The sequence below is a fragment of the Parus major genome, chromosome 5 (assembly GCF_001522545.3).
Source record: "Parus major isolate Abel chromosome 5, Parus_major1.1, whole genome shotgun sequence".
Lineage (NCBI taxonomy): Eukaryota > Metazoa > Chordata > Aves > Passeriformes > Paridae > Parus > Parus major.
In genome coordinates, this window is record NC_031774.1 from 11,561,797 (window position 1) to 11,586,166 (window position 24,370).

Consider the following 24,370-nt stretch of genomic DNA (forward strand, 5'->3'; position numbering starts at 1 on the left):
ATAGGAAAAGATGGAACCTGCTGGGCCTGACTTGTGACTTGGCAGGAGAGCCATGAGCATTAATCATGCTGTCCCTTCCCCAGCATGAGCAATACCACGCTGCCAACTCTGTACACTCAGGCAGTTTTCTCATCACTGATCTGCTGTTTTGCTTAGATTTTACTTTCTATCAAGACAGGTAAATAATGTGAAATGCTTTTTTACAATATTTCCATACTAAGGTCAAAATTGGCTTTTACAACTGAATCAGCTGCATTTTCTTTTTAATCATTTCCTGACGAACAAATTTTCTGCTGTTTGAAGGTTTAGCTCATGCTTTCTTTTCTTGATATGAGAATCCTTCTGATTATAACTGAGCAACTGAGGCATATAATGCTGGCAGAACTCAGGTGGACTGTAGTAAAGCCTCTCTTTGAAAGAAAATATTTGTTAATGCTGTTCTAATGCAGCCTAAGAATACATCTAACATTCAGCCTCCTCTTCTGCTAGATGTGGTAGATATTCTGCTAGATATTCAAGTTAGAACAATGTATACTAAATATCTGCTATTTTGCTGCAGTCTCCTCCTCCAAACTAAGTTTATGAAGAGACTCAGTCATCTAATGTAACTTCGAAGTCTCACCTATTGCCACACATTCAATGATTTGTTCTGTAAAGCACTGGGAGTTGTCATATCATATATTCAGCTACTGAACCCAACTGCTTTTCCAGCATATTTAAATGAAAATACAAGTGAAAGCTGGTGCTGAGGATGACAGAAATCTGTTTGATCTCATAATAAGATAATAGCTAAACAGCTTCTGAGCCAACAGGTACCATACAGCCTGGCATAAAGGAACAGAGTAAACCTAGTTTCGTCTCAGAAAAATTCTGATGCTCTTCAAAAGCAGAGTGTTTAATTAGAGGTCAAAATGGCTTCTCTTTTTCTGTTGTTGTTGTGGTGTTTTTTGTTGTTTTTATTTTTGCTCCAAACATTTGGATTTGATTGTTTTGTGCACTTGGAAACAAGAAAAATCTTTAAAATGAGAAGAAAGCAGGATCGTTGTTCCTGTAAGAGAATAATTTAAGAACAAGGAAATAAATTTTTCTCTGAAAATGCAAACAACTGACAGTAGTTCACTTATATCTGTAAAATATACACTGATTCATGTGCAAATTATAGAACTGAGATAAGAAATTTCTGGTTTTAAACATAAAGTAGTAAAGAAATGACTGAATTCTAATTTGGTTTCATTGATTATTTTTTCAAGTCAGGTGTGTAGAAATTAGATACGTATTTTATCTTTACCTTTCACACTGAAGAGGGGAAAAAAAGAAGATTGTCAGAAGTTTAAATTGACCTTATTAATCTTTCGTTACACTCCATGTTCTACTTGCAATCACAGGTAGTAATTCAGGCTCCTCATTTAACATGAAATCTTAAACAACCAGTGGACTCACCTTCTGCTGACAGCCCCTGGATATTAATCCCCTTAGCAGCCAAGAAACTCAGGCATGCATCTATGTTTTCAATCTGTTGAAGAACAAACACAACAAACAGAAAAAAGGAGACACAAAAAGAAAATGCATTTTAACAATTATTTACTTCCATATACCGCCACGCTTCAGCACACTCAGTCTTTGCATCCCATAAAAAATCCTTCTGTTCATGATGTGGAAACCATAGCATGAAACCCTCTCAGTTACTGAGGTCCATTATTCCACTGATTATAAACTGATTTTTCCACAGCTCTGGGCCTTCTGTTATTTGCATTTGTGTGAAACAGGTTATCCCAAGCCCCAGTCACAACAGGCGATCACTGCACTTCTTACTCCGGGGTCAAGGATGTTCTGCGCCAGGAATTGTAGCTGACAAGTGTAACAAACATGAAACCAAAAATAAACGTCAAGGCCATTTGTTTGACAAGGCAGATTGCCACTTACTCCGAAGTTGACAGCTGGCGAAAGTTTCCAGCCACACCAAGAGTTGAATATAAAAGCTGTAACTGGAAACCCCAGCTGGAATCTGAAAAGCGCTTCCTCACGGCATTCCCCACATGTCAGAAATGTCAGACCACTCTGGTCAGTCGCTGAGGGGCATGTCTTGCCCCTCACAGAGATGGGAACATGTTCCTTGGGACAAAATCAATTTTCACCAGGTAAGGACTTGTGCACAACAGGTCTAGCTGTCAGCTGCTATACACAACTCCAGTTGCTGTACACAGACTGGATGCAAACCCTACCTAAGAAACTCCAGAGAGGCTGCACAAGTCAGGAATGTTTTATACTCTATCTCAACATTACAATAAGAATTTTGCAGTAGCCTCACACCTGATTTCCCACCAAGCTCCCACTGAAGCTCTGCTGTCATAACCAGAAGATGCAGAGAGATGCCAATCCTCAGACCAAAGCACTTCCATGCAAAAGTCTAAGCTTGGACACCTTGAGGGGCTGCAAGGAACATTTTAGGAAATACCATGTAGGTGGTTACACAAAAAACTCTTGGATGATACTGTTGAGCAATTTTTTTATTTAACCATGGTAATCAGCAAGTGATAAAATAGTATCTTTGTGTTTGAACATCTCTCAAACATTAATTTATTAATTCCTTAAACATTGCAACCAAACACTGCATCCACCAGATAAGGAAGGAGACAGACACTAAGCCCCACACTTGGTCTCACATAACTGCCTTTATTCTGTGAAGTGTGGAGACATCAAAAGGAAACATGAAAAATCCAGCTGTCCTGTCAGCTCCTGCCTGCCCTTAAAAAAAACCACAACTGAGGGCTAAGGCAGCATTTTAGAACCTGAGTTCTCATCACCTGACCTGAGCTCCCTGTCCTTCTCAAAGTAATAAAAAAGTACCAGGAAGCTGCCTGGAAACTTCCTGCATGGATTTCTCTCAGGGTACATTAATTTATTGTCTATAAATGTAACAATAAAAACATTTTCTTCTCTCAGGGAGATGGGGTAAGTTATTGGCACTGCTGAACTGTGATTTCAACAATTAGAAATACTTTTATCAACCTCATTATACTTTGAGATATAATATAAAGTACACAAAGTATATAGTACACTTTGAGTAAATTTTATACTCCAAAACCCAGAGAGGTACCAAAGAATACATTTCCTGTACTGCTCAGACCTTAGAACCTGGAGCAGGGTGCAGTTCAAAGGTTCATTTATCCACAGTTCAGTATGATCCAACAGTCAATTGACCCATTTCCCTCTTCAGCACCCAACAACCCTTCCAAGTTTTCAACACGGTTCTTTCATTGAGGTGTCTGAGGAAGTGGCTGGAAAACCAAAGTTCACCTTTTCAAGAATAAACACCACATAGAAGGATCAATCTATTCCTACTACCTGCAGTTAACAAGTTGCATCATTCCAAGAACATTTCCAGACTTCCACAGCTGTGGGTAGATGTCCCCTCTCCAAATAAGCAGATTAGTGGCCAAAGATAAGCAATATCTCACCCCCACTCCAGATCTGCAGTACCTCTCAGTTGTGCTCTGCTTGCTTCACTTCCCAGGCCCCTCATCTCTGCATAAACTCTCCTTTAGGGCAGAGTGAGTACACAATTAAGATTTACATCTGGGTAGTGAGTTCCTCATCCATGTCCTCATTCTTGGTGCTATTGAGCAATCTTTGCTGATGTTCTCATCTCATTCAGATTCAGGGAGTCCCCTTTAAAATCACTCAGTTTCTCCTATGGGATAACCCCCAGTTTTTCTGAGCACTGTAGCCACTGAATTAAGATAAATCACTCACACCCTCAGACTGATGGGTTACTCTCCATCTCAGGTCTGTATTTAGACCACAGGTTGAGCAACCTGGAACCTCACTGCCATACAAAAGGTCAGATGGGTTGCCTTGCCACACCAGTGGTAATGCCTGGCTAAAAGCTGTGAGAAACAGGAGCTCTTGGTGCTGTACTGGTATGGAAAATACCCTAATTTCATCATGCATGATGAAACCAAGTGAGAGTAACAGGGATGTGCAAAAGTACATCCTTTACATTCAGAAAATGAAGAACTAGGATAAGATTCTGTGGGGATGTATAGCACTGCATGAACAAGGAATTCACTAAAAGAATAAAACTGAAAGATATAAACGTATCAATGACTTTGCTAAGATTCACACAGTATCTGTGACATTAACAACATTACATGGCAGCATAGCAGAAATGTGAGGAATTGGTTGATTTTGAAGGAAAAATAGAACTTGAAAAGGAAAACAGGAGGAAATTAGAGAAAAACAGAGGAAAGTGAAACACTAAAGCAGGACTATAGCTGAAATAATTAAAATTTATGGGTGATAAGAAGGTCCTTCCCACACAGCAATGACTGGCCTGAGTCAAGAATCCTAATCTTGGCTGAATCAGCCTAATGCGTCAGAAACCATGTTGCTTTTTTGGAGAGAGGACTTCACAACAATGCAACATGCCATGAATTTCATCCATAAAAGCTCCAAGGAAGTATTCTGTCCCTGGCCTCTGCTGTATTTACTACTAGTAATATGAAAATATTGTTTTATGGAGGAAGATGCCTGCAGACAGGGCTGGAGATAGCAAGCTATGATAGTTAGACCATTTAGATGTATGTAGGATAAAAGTGAAGTTTCTGGATAGATCTCAGCTAGATGGTAGGAAAAAATTCTTCCCTGTGAAGGTTATGAGGTCCTGGCACAGACCTGTGGCTTCCTCATCTCTGGAATTGTTCAAGGCCAAGCTGGACAGGGCTTGGAGTAACCTGGGATAGTGAGAGGTGTCCCTGCCCATGGCAGGGAATTAGAACAAGATGGTTTTTGAAGTCCTTTCCAACCCAAACCATTCTATAACTCCAAGCAAAATCCCAATGACTCTGCATCCTGGTGATTTCCAACACAAAGTACAGTTGCCTCCTTGTGGATGTTACATTCAAGAAGCAAGCAGGGAGCACAGTGTCTGTGTGAAACTAGGTGACACAAAGTTCTCACTCTGGCCTGAGAAATCATAAGGAGGAATACAAACAGTCCTTGGAGAAGGGCAGCAACCTCTGCAGGTGTTGTTTAGATCCTAGTTTACTTGCAAGAAACAGTCAACAGTACCCAATTGTCCAATGATGGTGATGTGTTGGTTTAATGACCAATGAGAGTTTTACCTCTCAGACTCTCTCAGACCAGTCTATAAATGAATATCTAGAATAATAAAACTGGCTCTCTTGTGCAACCCAGCCAGAGAGTCTGTGTCGTACTTCACTGTTCCTAATATAGTGTGACACCTCCTTGTAATTACAGCATTCAGCAGAAAATCATCACCCAAACATTGTGGCCCTTTTTTTTTGCCAAGTCCACATATTGCTTAAACCTTTTAAGCAGATGTGAAAGGATTGGATATGCCAAAAGGAGTGGATATTTTCTGTTTCACTGTGAGCTACAATTGGTTTTTGGCTGACAATTCTGATTTCTCATTTGCTTTGTCAGCAACGTTTAACACAGCAGAAGCAAAGCAGTAAAGATGGCAGCTGGATGCTCTGATTCCCTGCCTACCCAGAACCAGGGAAAGCTGTGCAAAAGAAGAAAAACCAAGCACAGCCACCCACAGTGATTATCTCACTCAGAAACATTACCAGGGGTAACCAAAACTGAGCCTTATTAAACTTCCCAGCCAAAATAACCAAATGAATTTGCAATTTTAGATGGCCACATTTGAACTATTTCAGGTGTAATCAACCATCAACGTGTGCTATCAGTCCCACATCTTTTTATGATGGGTATTTATTTTGAAATGTCCCTAAATACCAACCAAGGACTGCTGAGCCCAGAGGGGCTGCCAGCCTCTGGGGTTCCTCCTTCTCCTTTCTTTTAATTAGGAGATTATAAGAAAAAAAAACCCAACAACCCTCTAAAATTAAATTTCTGCTCAGACATAACATATCACTCCCATTCTCATATTCAGAGAAGGAAAAGCTACCGGAAAACTTCCTCTTAACATGAATAACTGGACAAGGTGGGAACAGAAGGCATCACAACTAAGTGGAGAACTATCCAAGACCAGCTCATCACACAAGTCTTTGTACTTGTCATATAGCAGCAATTTCAATTTCTATTCTTGCCAGTGCTACAGAGAAAGCATGCCCTGGCCTGTATAAGCAGATCAGGATATGCCAGAAAAAAAACCCCAAACCCCAAATATCCCCATCCTGTAGCCTGTAAATAGATACCCACAGGTGGACACTGCTGTGTTGAACATTGACTATATCCAACAAAAACCTGAGTATGGACACTGCCTCCAGCCAAAGCTGTCTGTCTAACTCTGCCAAGTCAAATACACAAGGTAAAGGATAACCAGTGCTGCCCTTGGCACAGACACAGAAGTTTTTCTCAAACAAAAACCAGAATTAAACTTGTTGTAGGTTCCTTCACTTATACACCAGGTGAAGTTTCTCACATTGTGATGCAAGACCTCTGCTCCCAACTTTTATAGTGATAAATGGGGAGTTTTGATGAGCTTATCCAGAAAAGCAATTTTTTATATTGAAACCAGTTTTTCCATGTAACTTGTGGCTCAATCATGTATAATGGCTCAGTTATGTGTAGTAGATTAATTTTAGGATATTAATTTTTAAATTTAGTATATTAATTTTCAAAAGAAAAAAATATTGAATTCATATAGAAGTTTTTAAGGCCTCACAAACCTTTACGCAGTATTCCAGCAGACTTCACATACAGTGCAGAAACAAGGAAATAGCCTAACACAAACTATTTCTTAGGACAAAATCTATCCCTTGTCTGTTATTTTGAATAAGGCTTTTACCCTCATATTTTCATATCCTAAAGTTTAGAAAGAGCCTTAAAATCTTAAGTAATTGCATTGACAATCATTAGAAGAACCCTGGAGTTTTGGGGGAAGAAGGGCTCTCTATTCCAATAATATCTCATTTGCTCTATTTCCTAAACATAATTATATATAAAAAAATACCAAAGCAGAACTACAAATTCCATTTGTCCCAGAAGGATATAAATACTAACTCTTATTGCTCTGTTTAAAATAAATCTTCATTGGTAGTTATCCCATTCAAAATGCATCTTTTTAATAAGAAAATAATACATTGCTCCCTGTGTTCTTCTGCTGTTCCTGACTACTTGGATAAAAAAGTCTCCCAAAATTAAGTTTCAGGATTTTGACAGAACTTGGTGGGCATGTTACAAATAAAATAAAAGTTGTAACGGAAGGGCAAATGAAGCTAATCCATATTCTGAAGCCAGGTTGTGGCAGATATAACCACAGAAACAAAATTCTGCTCAAATATACATGAAGAGTTGACTCTTCTCTTTAAATTGCCTTTGTGTTTTTAAAGACAAGGAGAGTTTGGGCACTAGTCTAAGGCTGGAGACCCAGTCTAAGCCTCGTCTTCTGCATCCTCTTTGACCCTGGTAAAACCTTTGCTATCCTGTGTTTCCAGCTCTTCTTGCACAAATAATGGGACAAATATTCAACATTCACTCCCAACATGCCCAGTATGAATAGAAATGAGGGCAGTAAACCCCACAAGAGAAAACTGTGCTTCAAAGCACACTGGCCAAAATTCAATGACAACAAAGATCATGCAAGGGACACACTTGTATCGTGAATGGCTTCAGGCCATCCAGGACAAATCCCAAGGTTTGCCAAAGCTGATCTTCTCAGGGAAAGACACATGGAGTGTTGTAGAAATGCTCCTGCTTTATTCAGCTTTTCACGTTTCTTTCAAGTTGGGTTTTTCAGGTTTATTTACTTAAAACTGAAAGTTTCCCACGGAGGAAAACAAAAGTGAAGAGCAATTTCTTTGAAAAATATCCCTGGAGATATTTTTGGATTAGCTCTTCAGAATCAGACCTTTGAAAAGTTAAAGTGGATAATTTGTGAATGATTTGAGATCTTGAGATGTTCTAAATTATGATTAAGCAACAACAAGCTCAACTTCGGAAAACAAGTATCAACAAAGAATCCTGCCTCTGGAGAATCATTAATTTAGGATATAGATGAAACTCTCCAGACAATATTTTAGCACATACCACAGTAACTGTATTTCTCGGCACTGAATCTCATGTGTTACTGAAAAGAGGAGAAGGTAAGGAGAAGTCACGGCAGTGCTTAATAAACCCATAATGAGGACAGCAGTGACTCTCATGGATACATTATTTCTACCTTCCCTGGCTGCCTTTTTCTATCTGGGGCTCCCAGGCTGAAAGTTATGTGCTGTGCAATTAGGAAAAGGGGGAATGGCTTTAAACTGAGAGAAAGCAGGTTTAGATTAGACATTAGGAAGAAATTTTTCCCTATGAGGTTGGTGAGACCCTGGCACAGGTTGCTCAGAGAAGCTGTGGCTGCCCCTGGATCCCTGGAAATATCCAATGCCAGGTTGGCTGGGGCTTGGAGCAACCTGGGATAGTGGAAGATGTCCCTGCCCATGGCAGGTTTGGAACTAGATGGTCTTTACAATCCATTCCAACCCAAATAATTTCATCATTCTATGATTCAATCTAAAATAACACATATATCTAGCAAAGGTGGACTTCTTCCTAAAACATCCTTGAAATTTACATAAACCAATATTTTTCAGAGTGCACAAATGCTCAAAAGGAAGGACTGACACCAACACCACTCAGTGCACCAAGTGCTGGCAGATCCCTGTGTATCATTACACCAGCTCATATGTTGAAGATTCTGTGCATCATTAACTTGAATTTTCAGCAGGAATCCAGAATTTAATGAAACATGTTCAGAAAGAACCTCCTGCAAGGCAGAGGCTGACAGCTGTTTATTTCTAAAGAAGGTCCCTGGAAGGGAGCTGTGGGCATAGCCCGTCCCCAGGCGTCCCCGCGGGGCTCACAGGCATTCTTGTGTCTGCAGGCCTGAGGCTCTCAGCTTCACCTGTTCCCAAGGGATTTGTTCATGGAACCAACACATATGTGCCCCCTCATTCCTTGCACCTGGATCCTGGATAACATCTTCTACTGAAATTCTTCTGCATAACTGCTCAGAACAAGTGCAATAATACTGCTTGTATATGTCAAAATAGTTTTGCACAAAATCCAGAAGAATAAAATGCTCTAGATATGCATTGCCTTCAAGGAATAGCTAATTAAAATAACCATTATCACACAGTTACAGTGTATAAGCAATGGCTTGAAGTGAAAGATCTGTGACAAAACAGAGACAAGAAGTTTACTTCTTTGGACTGTTTAATTCCTTGTAATAGCTATGATCTGTTTACACAGATATTCCACAGTGAAGGGCTTATCACTGCATCTCCTGTGGAAAAAAAACACCCAGGCATGAGAAGTAATGAGAAGTAATTTCCATACAAACAGCCTTAATTCTTACAGCACCAAAATGAAGGAGAATAACAAATGCATTTTTACTTCCACCTATTTTCAAATCAATCAAACTTTTTCTTCTTAGTTAGAAAATGTTCTCATCCATGATTTCACAGTTTTCCCCACTTATGCCAAGCATAATAAGAAGCTATGTGTTTGCAAAATATTATATAAAAGGTATATCTATGTAATAATTTTACATCAGTAATGTTCATGGCAGAAAATTATGGTAATGGTGCTTCTAAACTTTGGTGTAGGTGTAAAGTGGAAGTTACATACATATATATATATAATATAAGTGGAAGCTACAGACATCTCCATATAAACATGTGGAATGACTCTGACCCCTCAATCTAATTGGGGTTTCATGTATTTAGTCCATACAGGGTGAGCAGAACCAGAGGTATTCAAAGTGCAGTAATTCCATTTAACTGTGATGTAAATGATCAAACAGGATCTAATTCTGTCTTTATAGTAAAGCTCATATGTTTCAGTTTTTCCATAAAAATTACTTTGTTGGTCTTTATTGAACCTCACACTGTTTCAGAGACAAATGATGTACAAATTCTTGCATCACTGTAAAGGGTGAAGAATTGACAGCAGCCCACTGGGGACCATGAAGGTGATCCATTATGGAACTGAAATAAGTGTGTTAGCAGCAATGTCTCCAAAGGCACTCTACATGCCCATCCAATGCAGGAGGCACACACTGCCTTATGACCCATCCCTGTATGCAGAGAAGAGTTCTGGAAGCCATCCCCTCCAGAAATTAAACAAATTTGGAGCAAGAGTCATATAAACTGAGGCTGAAGGACAGGTAAGTATAAGCAACCTGGCAGATCATCTCTGTAGTAAATCATTCTTGTCTGCATCACAGCATGGGTTCATACATGACCAACAGAAACCCTGAGAGCATATAGAAAATTATTTCAACATTCCAGAACTTGCTATTTGGCCATGTCCCTGCACAGGCAGTCACAGAAGCTAAGCTGGTGTCTGTCACTGGCCAGGGCACTGGGGGATGTCTTCCCCCTTAGCTGACCTTCAGCTGTGGGGAACTGCACCACAGGTTAGGGCCAGAAGATACCCATCTGCTACCATGGTAACATCAAACCATATTAAATTTCCAAACATATGCTCCTGGTTACAAACTCCCCCGGCAAAGTGGGGGAAGGCTTAGATGATGGGAAAGTTCCCTCTACTACATTTGCTCAGCCTTGGAGCTGGATTACTTGAAAATACACAGCTATATTTAACCCCTGGGATACATTTCCAAAAATCCTATGCTAGAAATCCACAGAGAAGAAATGTGCTTATGAGGCTTTTGATCTTCCAGCAGGGCTGCTCCCCTGAATTAGCAGCACATGCCCCAGCAGCAGAGCCCTCCTTGGCTTTGGGATTCAGAGGGGCTGGAGCAACAGCCTGGAAGATTTATTACACCTTCCTACAGCAATGTTTGGACAACACTGGCTGTATAAAACTGCTCAAAACATTTAGAGGAGCAGGTTAAAGTGGGTGCCTGTTCTCAAAGAGCAGAGACAGAATTATTTTCTGTGAGAAAACAGGTAACTAAGATTTTTTTATTGTTATTATTATTTTTTTTTATAAATAGGGCAGCTATTTTTAGTTATTTATACGTAACACAGCAGCTCCCTCCCTTAGCAGGATTACACACACATAGAGAGCTGCTCGGGTCATGCAGATGCATGCACATGGTTTCAGCTCATATCATTCCTTCCAACCAAGTCATGAATGTGTGAGCCCACCTATAACCTGAGAGTATGGACCACATCATGGCAGCACTCACATCTGTTACATCAATTCACTAAAGTTCTTGAGAAAAAGAACTCAGAAATATGACTAACACATGCCATACTCAGAAATTACTAATGGAGATTTCAACATCTATGCTCTTTTGACAATAAAAAAAGTAATTCATGGAGCTGGCAAGGATCACACTAAGGAGGGGAGTGGTTACCTTTCCCCAACAGCTGAATTAATATTCTCAGTACTGTTCAAATCAAAAGCATGGTGGAAAATTTCCATACAAACTGTTCCTTAGGAGTTACACACATTACAAAATAGCTCATTATCAGAACACAATAAATCAGTCAAATATTAAAATAATAGTCAAATTTCCATCACTAGAAGTAAGGTTTCCTTGAAAATTAAATTATTTTATGAAAACACGGCCTTCATCCCAACTTCCATACAGTTCTTGGGAAGAAATGCTGGCTCTGACCCACACTGGAGTCAGTACAAGATCCTTTGTTTCCAAGACAAACAGCAGTAGGAAGACTGGGTGATACTAGTTTACCACTACAGCTTCATATCTGCATCAGAAGGAGACGATTCTTAAAAATGTCCTGTCAACACATGAAAAAAATAAATACCTCCCTTTTTGTGTTTGAGAACAGATACAGACACAAAGTGATCCGGAAAAATATTAAAGCCCGAGCACCAACCCACAGGCGAACCACAGTAACTTCCTCACTTATTTATAGGAGGTGCTGTGGTGTTAGTTAAGCCTAAGTGCCTTTCTGTCGCTCCAAATTCTTGTCCTGGGTGTCCCATAACTTCCCAGACATGGGAAGATGAAAGTCTGGTGTATCCACCCACAGGTTCTCCAATTCTCTTCCTTTCAGTTTTGCTATATTCATACATATATAATGTAGCATAGATAACTCATGCACTTTGGGCTTTATCATTTTACAACTGCAAATGGTATGAATCTTTTCACAAGAGGTAACATTCAGCACTTACAAAGGCACCCACAACAGTAAGAATAATCAATAGTACCTAGGAGGGCAGGTACCAACCTCCCATGATCTGCAAGATGCCACATGTTAAACTCTAAAATCATGCCCTAAACAAGAAGCAAATAAGAAAAAAAAAAAAGGAAAATATCTGGTTTTCTATAAACAAACAATATTAACAGAGATAGCCCTACTCAGGTTTATTCACCTAGGTCTTCTTTTCAGAACTGTGTAGGAGAGGAAACTGGCCTTGATTTATTGCCCTTCACCCAGTTATCAAGAACTATGCCAACATTTTCTGGGGTTTGAAAAACCCAAATACTGCAATGCTCTCCAAATGTTCTTGGTCCCAGAGCCTGAGCTCCATACAAGTACATCCTCTCTTACCCACAGTATTTTCTGCATCCAGCTGGAACTAATCATCAGAATTACAGTACAAAAATATGGAGGTTGGGGGGAAAAAAGCCCTGAAACAGATTTTATGCAGAGGACAAGCTATAGAATAGTCTATAATAGATTATATAAAAGCCAGCCAACTCTTATCTGGAGCAAAGGAAGACAGGAATACTCCCCTCAGCAGAAAAACCCAGACAGGATGATGGGAGGAAAGGTTCTCACCTAAGTGATTTTTCATGGAGCCAGTGGGGACCTTGTCATGTCATTTTTGGCACTGGGATGAGATTGATAATCATGGATGGTCCCACATCGTTCTGCAGTACTAAACTTCACTTGACAAGGCTTATTAGCACTGGCTTGGAGCCTGACAGACCCAAGCTGTCTCTAATACTCAGTTTGGGCCAATTTGACTGGTCTCTCCAACACTGTGAACAAGGCAGAGAGGCTGGATCTGGCTCTGCAGAGAGCTCCCTCAGGTTTAGCATCACCAGCTTGGGACTGAGCCACATGGAAGTGAAGACACTTCTTTTCCCCATGTTCTTTAATGGATTTGGGACTACACAGATTTGGTCCAGCTTTCTAAGCTGATACACCTGGCTAGGAGTGAGCTGATTCTTCACAGCACAGCTCCTGTGCCTGCTCAAGGTATTGGGACTCTACAAAGAGAAAAGAGGACAGTAGAAGGTTTTCTTCCCTCTGAGATTTGCAATGAGCAAAGTTAAATCTCCATTTATTGGTGCTTGCTTTTTTTTTTTTTTTTTAATCCCCCCGGATCACCTCATCTGTGCTGCTCACCTTTCAATATGGATATGGACACTTCTAACTGAAAGATGGATTTGAAAGAAGACTGGACATTACCTAAATATCTAGGTGGCCTTGCCTCTGCCACCTCTCTGAGCCAGGGTCACCAGACACAAACACCAGTTACCACACTCTGCAGGACCCTGTAAGCTGTATTAATAGAGTGCTCAGAAAGGCAAAGGATGAAGACTGCTGTACTTAAAACAAGCACTATACCATGTTTGTCCTGGACCTGACAAAGGGCTGTCTCCCTAAGCACTGCAAGTAACTGCATGAACACCACCCCTATGAAGATTCCTATGTTCTGCCTTAGAAGAATCATGGAATGATTTAAGTTGGAAGGATCCTTAAAGATCATCTAGTTTCACCTTCCACTAGACCAGGTTGCTCTAAGCCCCATCCAACCTGGCCTTGAACACTTCCAGGGATGGAGCAGCCACAGCTTTCCTGGGCAACCACAGTATTTTTATAGTCAGATGACAAAGAGCTCTGTAAGCATGTGCACTTGATAAAAGGAAGCCCTAGGCATAATTCTCATTTTCCTCACATGAGGAAAGCTGCTGGGTATGGCCAGCTGTGACTGCAGGTCTTATGAGTGGGGGAGACTGTCCCACTCACCACTACCTCCTGAATGAGTAATATCAGTGGAGTCATGTCAGAGGAGGCAGCACAGACCAAATGTGTCCTTCCAGCCCTGTCCAGCATTCCTGACCCAGCACATGCCCCCTGCATGCCTCTGGTTATAACCTGATCCGGCTTCCATAAGCAACCTACTACATGCATCCCACTATCCAATAGAGCAACACTCTCTTCATTGACAATAATGACTGGAAGTGACTTTTTTAGCTGCAATGTCCTGCAACTGGTTACATACTCCAGTCCTGAATGAAATTCACTTCTTACAACACACTTGTGGAACATTAAATTATAGTAATTGTCAAAATTTTCTCATTATTTACACTCCAGACAGCTGCTGTGGCTACAGCAAGAACAGCAACCACCTTCTTCAAAGCAGCAAAAAGGAGCAATGACAAATCTTTCTGATGGCTTGCTTTTTACAGAGCGCTTGCTCCATGGTTTCAACAAGATTGGCAACTTCCAAGAAACAACAAAAAGCCAAAGGAGAAGAGCGGAGCAGAGTGTGGGTTTTGACTTAAGATGTCAAGCTCTCCATAAATCTTTATTTTATTTTACTACATGAGTGGCTGTGCTCATGTTGAAGTCATGAAAGTAGGGGCAGTCAGGAACACTCATAAAAATAAAAAAACATTAAAATAGCTTCACACAGAGAACAGACATCCAAGTGTCCCAAAGCAAGCATTTGCAATGCCAAAAGAAGATATCAGAATTTATGTTGTAAAATGACTTTTCATCAAGATACAGAAGGAAGTAACCTTGTTTGAAGTATCATAAATTTTAAATACTCAAAAAAACAGTTTTTTATTATTTGTGTTCTTAATAAAATTCTGCTATACCTTTAACAATACTCAAAGCAAATACACTCTTGAGGTGTTTTATGCCTTTCATTTTCCTGGACTGATTTTTGGTTCTCCAGGTTTGAATATTAAACACAAGCAAGATACACACCAATTTCTTATTTGTCAACAAATTGTATCTTGAATTTTATGATTTTTTTCTTTTCATTCATATTGCTCATTTACTTTGTTTCATTTCAAAAGATACAGGAACTCAATCATACTTTCAAATATCTAATTCTTTATTTCTATGTATTTCTGTTCAATTATGTGACATTTCAGAAATTTACAGTTGCAGTGTAAAAAAAATCTCAATTGTAAACATAATGTGATAAATTATAAGGCCTGATTCAACTACTGTGGAGTACAATGGGGCAAGAACTGTAATATTAATGTTATGAAGATTATACTTTAATTCACTACTGTGAAAAATTAATTAAAATTGTTATTAAAAGTCTCAGACATTGAAGTCTTTCACTCAGCCATGCACACAAACAACAGATCACTTTACTACTTACCATTTGAGATCTACTTTTTGGGCAGCCATTGATGTCTTCAATCTTTTCATTTGCTGAAAAGCAAAAAAAAAATGTGATAAAGCAGAAAACCTAAAGCAAAGGCATCTATTTTTACAATGATTTCCTGAGCACCTGCTCACCCGCTCAGTAAAGGAGTTTTGGATTGTAGCTGTCCAAGCCAAGTGAATGTGTGAAACACTGAGAGCCACAAAAAGAAAAAAAGCAGCTGGAGTTCTCTACTGGGTCATGCCTCCAGAGACAGCTGGGGCAGAAGCCAACTGCTCTAACAACCTCTTGTACTGTGACGGGGAATTCCTTTAAACTACAAGAAAGATGTGAGCTCTAGAAGCTGAATTACTGCTGGGTGGAAAAGTGAGCACTACACATGTAGAGATGTTAGCATGGCAGTTGGTTTGCTTGGAGAGTGAATACAGGTTTTAAATCCACATGGGAAATTTATGATAACTAATAATTTTTTTTTCCCCCTTTTTTAAAGCACAGATCATTAAATAACTTTTCAAGACTCTTGACCATGGCTTACATGCTACTCCAACCTGCAGAAGAACACAGTTTCCACCTTTATGGTTAGAGGTGAAACAGTGAAATCCCCAAGGTGTTTGCCTTACACTCTGAGTTTGCTCAGTTTCACCTTGCAGCCTTGGATGCCGAAATGACTTTGTGTTTGGGTCTGAAGAACCAGTTACCACCAAAGTTCAGTTTCACACAGTTTTTTCACTGTAATAAAGGCAAGCACTCACATCCCATTTGACTGATCCATTAAAAGCTGTATTTTCTAGCAGTCCCATGTATTCTGAGGACACCAGTCAGAACTCCATCCCACTTCCTTCCCTTGGTTAGGAGGATCACATTTGGCACAATATTTGAGTAGCAGTCATAGCCATGAGAAACAAAGCAGTGACACAACTTCACTCTTGCCTGATAGGACCCCTTTTACATATCCATCTCACAGCACACCTTTATCCCACAGCAATGCAATGAAAAATTGATGCTAATCTGAAAAATACTGCAGCTAAATCCACAGTGCGCTCCCCAGAGTGGTCCATCAGCCCCTACATGTGAAGAGCACACACTGCTTCCAGGAACACCATCTCAGCTTTGGTCATACAGAAACAAAGTTGCATTCATTAAATCCCATTTTCCAAGTCCTGTGCACCCATCCTGTAATATTTACCATCTCTCACTTAAGTACCATGTAATATCTCCAACAACTAAATTTATAACACTTTTAAAAATTGATAGTTGTATTCCTATAAATTGGCACCATTCACAATTACTTGAAAGGACACTAATGAACTTGTATACAAGCTGTCTCTTGTTTGGGACGTGTGTACAGAGACACCTTTAAGAACCTAGGTCAGACCCAGTGTATCTGCATTCATGGATTTAAACACAGCTACTATGTTTATATGGCATTGCTAAGGCATTCTTTTACCTTCTTTTACATTCTTCTACAGGCTCATAAATTTTGAACTGAAATGAACCAGAATTATATGAATACATTTTAACTGCCTTGCAAATAGTTGCTTTTACACATAGCACACCATAACATAAAAAACCATCTCCTGCACTGCCTATCAAAGCTTTCTTACTATGTAGTTAGGAAAAAAAGGTTGGATTTTGCAGGTTATAGATAAAGCTGCTTCTAGATGTGAAAGCCCTCCTCATCTTTGTGACAATGATATGTAGCTGCCTAAAGCCATGCACAGAAGATACAAATTACTTTTCTTCATAATTAATGTGGAAGATTAAACTAGAATGTTTAAATATGACATTTCTTTCACATGAAAAAGGTGATTTGAAAAAGAAATACTTCCCCTCCTACCCCAACTTTTGAAACCTTGCAGACCTTATCTTAAATATTAGCCAAAAGGCAGTTATAAAAATGACAAAAAACCCCAAACCTGCAAAGGTGATCAAAGCAATAATTGGTTATGTATTTTAGAATGAATAATTTGAATTTCATATAAGTTTTCACAAGTCAATACTCAAAGAGATACATTTAAATATTTGGTAGAAGGAAGCACGTCCACATTTTGATGGTGGTATTCTTGCACACATGCTCTCATGCAGAAGTTTCCTACAACTGTGTTAAGGCAGGGTAACTAGACAGGCATGAAAGGAATCAACATGTAACTGCTCCCAAGTTTCCAAAAACCTTTCCTATTAAAGGAAATGGATATAGGAAGGAGCATTGTTCATAGTGAATACCTGTCGACACAAAATCATAAATTAATTCATGGCCTGTTTTTACACCTCTGTAACTGCACGGCAGATCTAAAATGCTACTGAGATATAATGTTGCTCTACAGCAGAGACAGAAAATCTTATTTTAACATATCCCAGTAGAATCACTAGAAAATGCTTCACAGTGTCATTCCAGAACAGTGCTTGTAGATCCCTACCTTAAACCCAGAACTAGTTCCCTTACAGCATCTCAAACACATGTAATAAATATGCATGCACTGATGTCCTGTTCCTTCATTGCAGGCTTCTTAATTTGCATCTTAAATCTGTCAGTTTGCTCCTAACAATGGTTGTCCTAATTCCCATTAGCAGGCTTTCCCATTCCATCCATCTCCATTGGCCCATACATGTGCTTTGTGGCATCCCCAGCACTAGATGGATGAGCCTCTGAAGGAACTAATGAAGGATCCAGGCCCAAGGGAAGAGGGACAATATGCAGCACTATATGAAAATTGTTCAGAACTTTCATTATCTATGAGCATTAATGCACTAATTTAAGAGAACTAAAGGCTTTGGATAAAATTGTACTTGAGATTTATTCTAATGGTAAGTGATTTTCCTCATCTGAAAGCTCATTATGAAAGATTTCTTTTTCTGCCACACAAATATTAAACCCCTTCTCCTTTCCCAGCTGTATATATGGATCTCCCAAATCCAACTGGAGGCAGGAGGTTCAACACAGGAGGCAATATCACTGTAAATTATATTTAGACCAGTACTGAAGAGGTATTAGAAATAGTGAGGACTAACTGCATCCTACCAGAAAAAAAGTATCTCATGAGCTGTTTTTTAACATTCAGCCATGTGGAATAATACTGCTATGTATTACTGCGTCAACATCCAATATTTTTCCACTATAAGACAAGGCTTTTTCAAATTAATTAGCAAAACCTCTGAAGGAAAATGATCTACATAATTCTGTGCAGTTTGATGGATTTCCCCTCATGCACTCTGTGTTAGTGTAGAACATAAAAAAAGGGATTGCCTGAGCGAGCTGGTGGATACTTGGCACCAAACACAGAAAGTCACTCACCTACAACTTGGATTATTTCAGCTAGCAGGACTCCATCAGTCACATCTTGCTGTAGATCCTTTATCAACCTTTTGTGACCAGATTTTGCTAGATAATGATTAGCCCAATCTGTATAAATCTGTTAGGAGACAGACAAACAAAAATAAACTGTTAATCATAACACAACCTGAAAAATGAGAATTCTTTGTATCCCCCAGTATCCAAAAGGTTGATTTCAGAATTTCAGATCACTGCTTTTTTTTTTCCCCTCTTTGAAACAAGTCAACAGCATTAAAATTCAAGGCCTTGTGCAGATCAAGTGTTCAGCTTACTCTAGTATGGATTTTTCTATTCAGCAACCTGACATCAAAGCTCAGGGCAGATGACAGCAAGCTCCTGAACATGTTACAGCTTGCATGGACCATCAGGAGGTCAGCAGAATATCCTATAGCAGCAGTGTGTGCACAAGAGATTTCAGTTTCCACCCAAGTTTTTTTTTTTTTTTTGCATTTTCCTTTTGACGTTTTTTCTTCATAGCTGTTATCGAGAAAGTTTCAAAGGTTCTTTTCCCAAAAACACTTCTGGTGGATATTAGCCATACAGCAGTTTAATCATGAGGAAACTCCTTTACTGTATTACCAGAGTAACCTTTAAAGGTCCTAAATAGCCACCAATTCTAATAAATTCCATCTCACAGGTTAAACAGGCCTATTAAATAATTTTTAATCTGTTATGCAAACTTCCAGCTGTTGGAATTTATTTCGAAATGTATTACCTGAAAACTAAACACACAAAGCAGTCAAAATGTCTCCCTAATTTGCACTAAGTATAGGAACTGAACCGGCTGGGATGGATAGTGGCTTAACTCAGGTGACTTGTACAGAAGGCAAAAACCTGACACCTGGGAGGAGGGGTACTGAAAGGATGGAAATTAGGATGCTACTGGGATCATTCCATAATAGGTCATGTCCCTGGTCCATGTTCACAATTGGACCCCTGCCCTCAATTATCCCTGTATATTGTTACAAGGTCTTTGGAGCTTGCCCCCAGAATGTGTGGTTTCTACGGTTTGTATTTTGCCATCATTAAAGTATTTTGGGTAACTCCATCACTCCTGTCCCTCCATTTTGCCATGCTTGCCCAGCCAGACCAGACTCAGAGTCACAGTGAGCCGACTGTGCCAATTAAGGTCTGCTTCATCATATGCCAGCACAATTTATTCAAGACTGCCAGAAAACTTATAAAAACTTTTCATGCTAGATTATCCAAAAGAAGCTAAATTACTTCATTAGGAATTTCTGCTTATGAATTAAATAACAGTATTCTTTACATAGGACAATATTCCAAATGAAGATTTTGTTAAATTACCTATTATGCTACGAAGAAATAGAGTAAAAACAATTAAATATCAGGATTTTACCTTTTAAATATCTAAATATTTATAAATATGTTCACTCCTACTCTGAAGAACATCTAGAATATTGGAAACACATTCATCCCAATCCAGTCTATCAGTAAGCAGATGTAGATTCAATGTGCTTCCTGGAATATGAGCTATGCCAACCCTCACAGACCCTACAAACCCCTGTGGGGATGACAAATTCCTCAATACCAGTGTGTGAATTACTGACCCTGAGGGAACAACAGCATTCAGACCCCAAAAACACAGGGAAAGCCCCCCCTGTGCATTGCCCAGGAAATACTGTTTTCCCTCACAGCCACAGATAGATAGAAAGAAAAGAGCACAAGGAGAGGGGTGGCTCTCCAAGCTGAACAACTCCAGCTTTCAGAGAGGTGCTGCAGCCCTCTGATCATCTTCATGAACCTCCTTTGCACTTCAGTAGCTCCACATCCTTCTTATCCTGCAGGCCCCAGTGCTGAGCAGTGCAGATACTCTAAATCACTAACCCACAGATATTCATTTCAGAACCATCTCAAGCCTTGGATTTCCAGTGTCGTGATGATGCTCTCCTCCATGGGAATCAAGAGCCAGCTGCCAAGTCTAGGGGGCAAGTATTTGCCACAAGACAGAGGAATCTGGATGTAATACAAGGATTATGGATGCTGAATGCAAGAAAGCAGTCAGGGAGCACAGAGTCTGTGTGAAACTAAGTCACACAAGGTTCTCACTCTGGCCTGAGAAATCATAAGGAGGAATACAAACAGTCCCTGGAGAAGAAAAACAACATTTGCAGGTGTTTTTTGGATCCCTGTTGTTCACTTGGAAGAAACAGTCAAAGGGTGTAGTTGTCCAATTGTCCAATGATGGTGATGTGTTGGTTTAATGACCAATGAGAGTTTTTACCTCTTGGACCTTCTCAGACCTGTCTATAAATGGAGATCAGGAATAATAAAACTGGCTCTCCTGTACAACCACAAGAGAGTCTGTGTCATTACTTTTGCCATTCCCAATATAGTGCGACACAAGGATTGTAATTTCACACTCCTCTTGCACTTGCTGATTCAATGTTAAAATGATAAAATTAAGAACAGAGGTTTTGACTAGAGTTTTTGTTATAAAGTCTTCATTTGTGTTGGTTTTTTTTTTTAAACCTGCAAAACACAACTGGTCACAGCCATGAAAAAAATCACTTAATATCTGAAAGATATGCCCCTATTTTCCACCATTTATCCTTTACTTTCCCCTTCAGAGCAGCAGGATGTGCACTTCCTATGCCAACAGCATCATGGGCTTAAACAGAAAAGCACACTGTATTTCCACACCTTTGTGGAAATACAACCCCCACAGCTGAAAAACATCTCCATGAAATAAAGGCTGAGCACACATGAGTGATTTCCCCAGATGACCAAGAAAAGAAAAGGGACAAAAACCCCACACTGCACAAACCAGACATTGTGTTCCTTAGCTCCTTTTACCAGAAAACATTTTCCATAACAGGGAAATATTTTAAAGCATTCAACAACTTCAAGGAACTAGGATTGACTTAACCTACTTTTCTGCCACATGGTTTTAGCTTTCTTATCGAGGAATGAAGACATATGAGTAAAACATTTACCTTGCAAGTGCAAGGGTCCACACCCCCCACGCCATCCCTGCAATTCAGATGACAAGGAACTTATCAAATACAATAACCATGTTTCCTTTAATGGGAGGGCTGTAATGAATGTCCTAATTTATCACTGAAGGACTTTCAGAAAATTTAAGATTATAGTTTGATGCATCGGTTCCATCCTGGATCATTTCCATGATGCAGATCATCATGCAGTCAGACAAATCCTTGGATCAGCCCTAGACTTAAAACAGGAGCAGACCCCTCCTGGCAGAGCCTGAAATCACAGCAACAGCAAGACCTTGAGAGCTAGTTAGGATTGATTTTAAAGTCAAATAACAGCGTGAGAATGCATGGCTGGTATTGCAAAACTGCTCTCCCGTAACTGCTTCCTACTGCCTTAATTCCTGTTGTACCCAGGAACACCAGATCTTATATTCATACCATGGAAATAAACAGACTTCATCAAAGAAATCCCTGAACTCCCTTAAATCCTCCTGGAAAAGGATACAACTTGAAAAACCCCAAATACTAGCTGCCTGATTCACTGCCTATGATAACACATAAAGAAATCCCCTCTGATAGCAAATTATTCTTGTAAACCACACTTCGGGTGCTGAAGTCAGCCTGCTACAAGCAGAGCTTTTATGCTTATTATGAAATGAATATCAGTATGGAGAAAATATTTGTTTCTGGGGTATTTAAGTGTGTGGAATATAATTTCATTCCCCTACTTGATTAGGAGAGAATTTAACAGGAAAATACAGATATAATAAACCTGTGCTTCTCTTAAAAATGTTATCACACAACATTACTTTGCAATATACTTAACATGCAAATTATAATTTTTTAACTGCCTGGGCTATATATTTACAAGCTCTGAAGCATTCTTAGGGATACAGTATTACCCAGACTTATTGTAGTAGCTCCTCATGGTCACCACTGATTTTTATGGCATATATTAAAGCTAATCATTGAAACTTTCCAGGATGTTTTTGAAACCTGTTTGTTTCAAGTCTTTGTAATGTACAACACAAACAGATTTCTAATGTTTCTTTTCCTTTTCCACAAAAACAAGTGAAAAAAAAAAATTGCACAATGGCTGCTATTTCTAGACACATGAAATACATTTCAAAGCACACTGTTTTCAAATGTTCAAAACCAAGCAAATAATTGGAAAAACAATAATAAAAGAACTAATAAAACACTGCTGAGAAACCTTCTGTTTTCCTCTCTCTGTACATCAATTATGAGTGTTCCTCAGGTATTTTCAGCAAATGGGTATGAAGTCACGTGCTTGAATATTCATGTGAAAATTACCTTTGTTGAACTGTTGTCTAATTAAAAATATAAAAATCTTGTGATATGAAATATTCAACCCACTACAACCCAAGAGATACTGCCTTACTATAAATACCAGTATTGACTTTTAAAGCTTTTTAGTTTTTTCACACAGTATGAAAATCACTGGAGCCAGCTTCCTTACTTTTGTTCCAAAAATCAAGTGAACATGGTGATTTGGGCACTATCACCATAAGCAGGTCTTTGTGTCCAAGTCAGGTTAATGTTTAACTCAGGTCTAAGTCACAGCTTTTGTTAAAGGTGGACTCAGCTGTGTGGTAGTTTTTTTTTTCTCTCTGTAGTGTATGATCTTAGGAATCCAGTTATCTGGGAACAAATTAAAAACGTATGTGAAACATTTTCTTCTCTCTTTTTCTCTCCCCCTTTGATCCAGCAGATTTGAATTAAGAGCACTACAGTTAAGTATCAATTTTGGAAATATTCAGTACATTATGAGTCATAGCTAAAGCACTAAAAAGCAGTGAAAAAAACAGCGAGGTTTGAGGAAAAAAAGAATCCAAATTCTAAAGATTTTGCAATCTGTCTGTAAAGAAAATGGCCTGAACACTGTCTTCCAACAGTAAGGCTGAAGAATTTTGAAATTTAATGGAGTTTCTCCCCATAGCTGTTTCCTTAGCCTCACATCTGCTTCTTTAAAGTACATTTCAGATGAGAGAGGAATCTTGCTTTCCAGCCAGGAAACCCCTGAAATTCCCTGGCACTCCAAACCTTCTGCAACATTTCTGGCTGTGCTAACAGCACATCCAGCACAGCTCAGCACACCTGAGCCTGCCCTGCACCTGAACACTGAATCAGTATAAAAGGTGCCTTTTGCAGAACCGGTTGTCTGTTCAACCCCACACAGCCACCCTCAAGCACTTGAAGAAGGCTGTGGGGCAGAAGTGATCAGTAAAACCAGGATACAAAGCATGAATAAAGTCATGGGAGCAAGGAATCCAGGAAGATCTTTTAGAGACAGTACGTTTGTGGGGCTGCAATTAGGTTAGCATGTAAGGTATTTTAATGTACTCCAGGGTCTCGTTTAAATGGAAACTACCTGATGTTTTTGCCTCTCAGTCAGTATTCTGAAATACACTCATGAAAAGGAAAAGATTCACATGAAACTACTTGAAAAGAATGTCTCTCCTCGATGCAAGTAGAAAATATGCCTGAATCTCTTCCTTGTTACTCATTTTCACACACACAAGAATCTAATTATAATCAATGCCTAAGTAAATTTTCAAATCTTTCTTCCCTTCCCCTGCCGTGTCAGTTCTGAACTAATCAGACTCCAATTGTTTTCTCCCAATAATTATCATGAATCAGGCTCTCACAAATTTGGTAACAGCTGAAGAATATCTTTTTGACATCATGTAGCATAATTAGAGCAGAGCAAGGCTTTTTTCATGATTGAATAGCAGGGTTAGTCACATCAATGACCTCCCATTCCAGAACAGCCACCACAATGCAG

The 24,370-nt window shown here is 39.4% G+C and overlaps 1 protein-coding gene across 3 annotated transcripts in view; it reads right to left on the reverse strand.

Annotated features, from left to right (window-relative positions):
* Nucleotides 1-24,370, reverse strand: part of NAV2 (neuron navigator 2) — a 208,309-nt gene that overhangs the window by 129,322 nt on the left and 54,617 nt on the right. For all 3 annotated transcript variants that reach the window (XM_015630835.2, XM_015630834.2, XM_015630833.3), the window contains exons 2-4: nucleotides 18,569-18,686; nucleotides 15,271-15,323; nucleotides 1,441-1,513 (exon numbers count right to left, since the gene is read on the reverse strand). In XM_015630835.2, the coding sequence (XP_015486321.1) occupies nucleotides 1,441-1,513; nucleotides 15,271-15,323; nucleotides 18,569-18,686 (244 nt within the window). The remainder of the gene's footprint in view (nucleotides 1-1,440; nucleotides 1,514-15,270; nucleotides 15,324-18,568; nucleotides 18,687-24,370) is intronic.